The sequence below is a fragment of the Buceros rhinoceros genome, unplaced genomic scaffold (assembly GCF_000710305.1).
Source record: "Buceros rhinoceros silvestris isolate BGI_N320 unplaced genomic scaffold, ASM71030v1 scaffold20336, whole genome shotgun sequence".
Taxonomy (NCBI): Eukaryota; Metazoa; Chordata; class Aves; order Bucerotiformes; family Bucerotidae; genus Buceros; species Buceros rhinoceros.
In genome coordinates this window covers 11487-13084 of record NW_010416027.1, presented here as the reverse complement: position 1 = coordinate 13084, position 1598 = coordinate 11487, and the positions used below count along the sequence as shown (strand labels likewise).

General features: G+C 47.9%; 1 protein-coding gene across 1 annotated transcript in view; it reads left to right on the top strand.

Moving 5' to 3' along the window:
- Window positions 1-102: 102 nt before the first annotated feature.
- The window catches only part of AHSA1 (AHA1, activator of heat shock 90kDa protein ATPase homolog 1 (yeast)), a 6120-nt gene continuing 4624 nt past the window's right edge, over window positions 103-1598 (top strand). The window contains exons 1-3 of the mRNA XM_010137660.1: window positions 103-466; window positions 653-735; window positions 1440-1557. Of these exons, the coding sequence (XP_010135962.1) occupies window positions 103-466; window positions 653-735; window positions 1440-1557 (565 nt within the window). The remainder of the gene's footprint in view (window positions 467-652; window positions 736-1439; window positions 1558-1598) is intronic.

Genomic DNA, 1598 nt, shown 5'->3' with positions numbered 1-1598 from the left:
GGTGCCGCTGGGTGGAGGGAGGCTGCCCGAGCGGAGGCGCGGGAAGGGGCCTTTCCCTCTCTTCCCCTCGTGCGGGTTGGAGCTGAGCCGAGCGTCCGGCTGATGCCCCGGGAAGGCGCCTCCTCCGCGTGTGTGTGCGGGGTGCGCCGGGGAAGGGCGGTGAGCGTGTGTGGGAGCGGGGCAGGGAGGGCAGGACGGGGGAAGGCGAGCTCTGCCCAGGGCGTGCTGGCGGTGGGGGCTGTCCCGGATTCCCACACTGCCCCGTTCTCTCGCAGGACGGAGCGGGATGCCTCCAACTGGTCCACGGAGCGGCTGAAGAGTCTCCTCCTGCCCGTCAGGGTGGAGGGTGAGGAGGGGGCTTGTGAGGTGACAGAAGTGAGCAAACTGGATGGAGAGGCCTCCATTAACAACCGCAAAGGGAAACTTATCTTCTTCTATGAGTGGGCTATCAAGTTAGCGTGGACTGGTGAGTGATGTTCTCCGCTCCTGTTTCAAGGCCAGATTCCGGTATAAGATTAAGGACAAGGATAGGTAGCTGACCGTGAAAACAATAATAAAGGAAAGTGCTATATTGTGGTACAGTACAAGTTTGTTTTTACAGTCAACAATCAGATAAGAAATGCTGATCTGAACATCATAATTGTAATTGCAGGCACCTCAAAGACAGGAGTGAAATACAAAGGTTATGTGGAGATTCCTAATCTCTCGGATGAAAATGACATTGATGAAGTTGAGGTAAGCACTGCTGGCTGCGGTAATACTGCTGGCTGCATGGCGGTTCTAATAGGAATCTTTACAGCATTAATATTCCCTTCATGTTACCTTTTTTAGGACATTCTTGTAGAACTCTTTTTAGTGTTAAGAGACTGCATCATTTAATAGAACCTTAGAATTATGGAATGGTTTGGGTTCAAAGGGACTTTAAAGATCACCTAGTTGCAAACCCCCCTGCCATGGGCAGGTTCACCTTCCACTAGGCCAGATTGCTCAAAGCCCCATCCAGCCTGGCCTTGAACACTTCCAGGGATCCCATGGAGCATCCACAGGTTCTCCAGGCAGGCTGTTCCAGTGCCTCACAGTAAGGAATTTTTTCCTTATATCTAATGTAAATCTCCCCTCTTTCAGTTTAAAACCATTACCTTTCATACTGTCGCTGCATTCTCTGATAAACAGTCCTTCCCCATCACATTATATCTTTATCAGATTACTTTCTGTCTTCTCAATATAAGGGCTCTGTAGCTCATGAAGTATGCATGCAGTAAAATACCTTCATTATAAAATACTGCGTTACTGTATGCTGAGAGGTGAAGAGAAAGATTAATAAAAATGCACTGCTACCTGTGAAAATGTAGCCAAAGTCTAACTGTCATGTTGAATTGAGTAATGAAAGGACTGTGTAACTATGTCGTTGTTAGTCATCACTTGTCCTTCTTGTTTAGATCCATGTCAGCCTTGCTAAAGATGAGCCTGACACCAACTTGAAGACCTTGATGAAACAAAAGGGTGCAAAAAAAATTAGAGATGCAATGAAAACTTACATCAGCACTCTTAAAACAGGTATGTAACTGAGAGGGAGAAGTGTTACGGGAACCCATGTG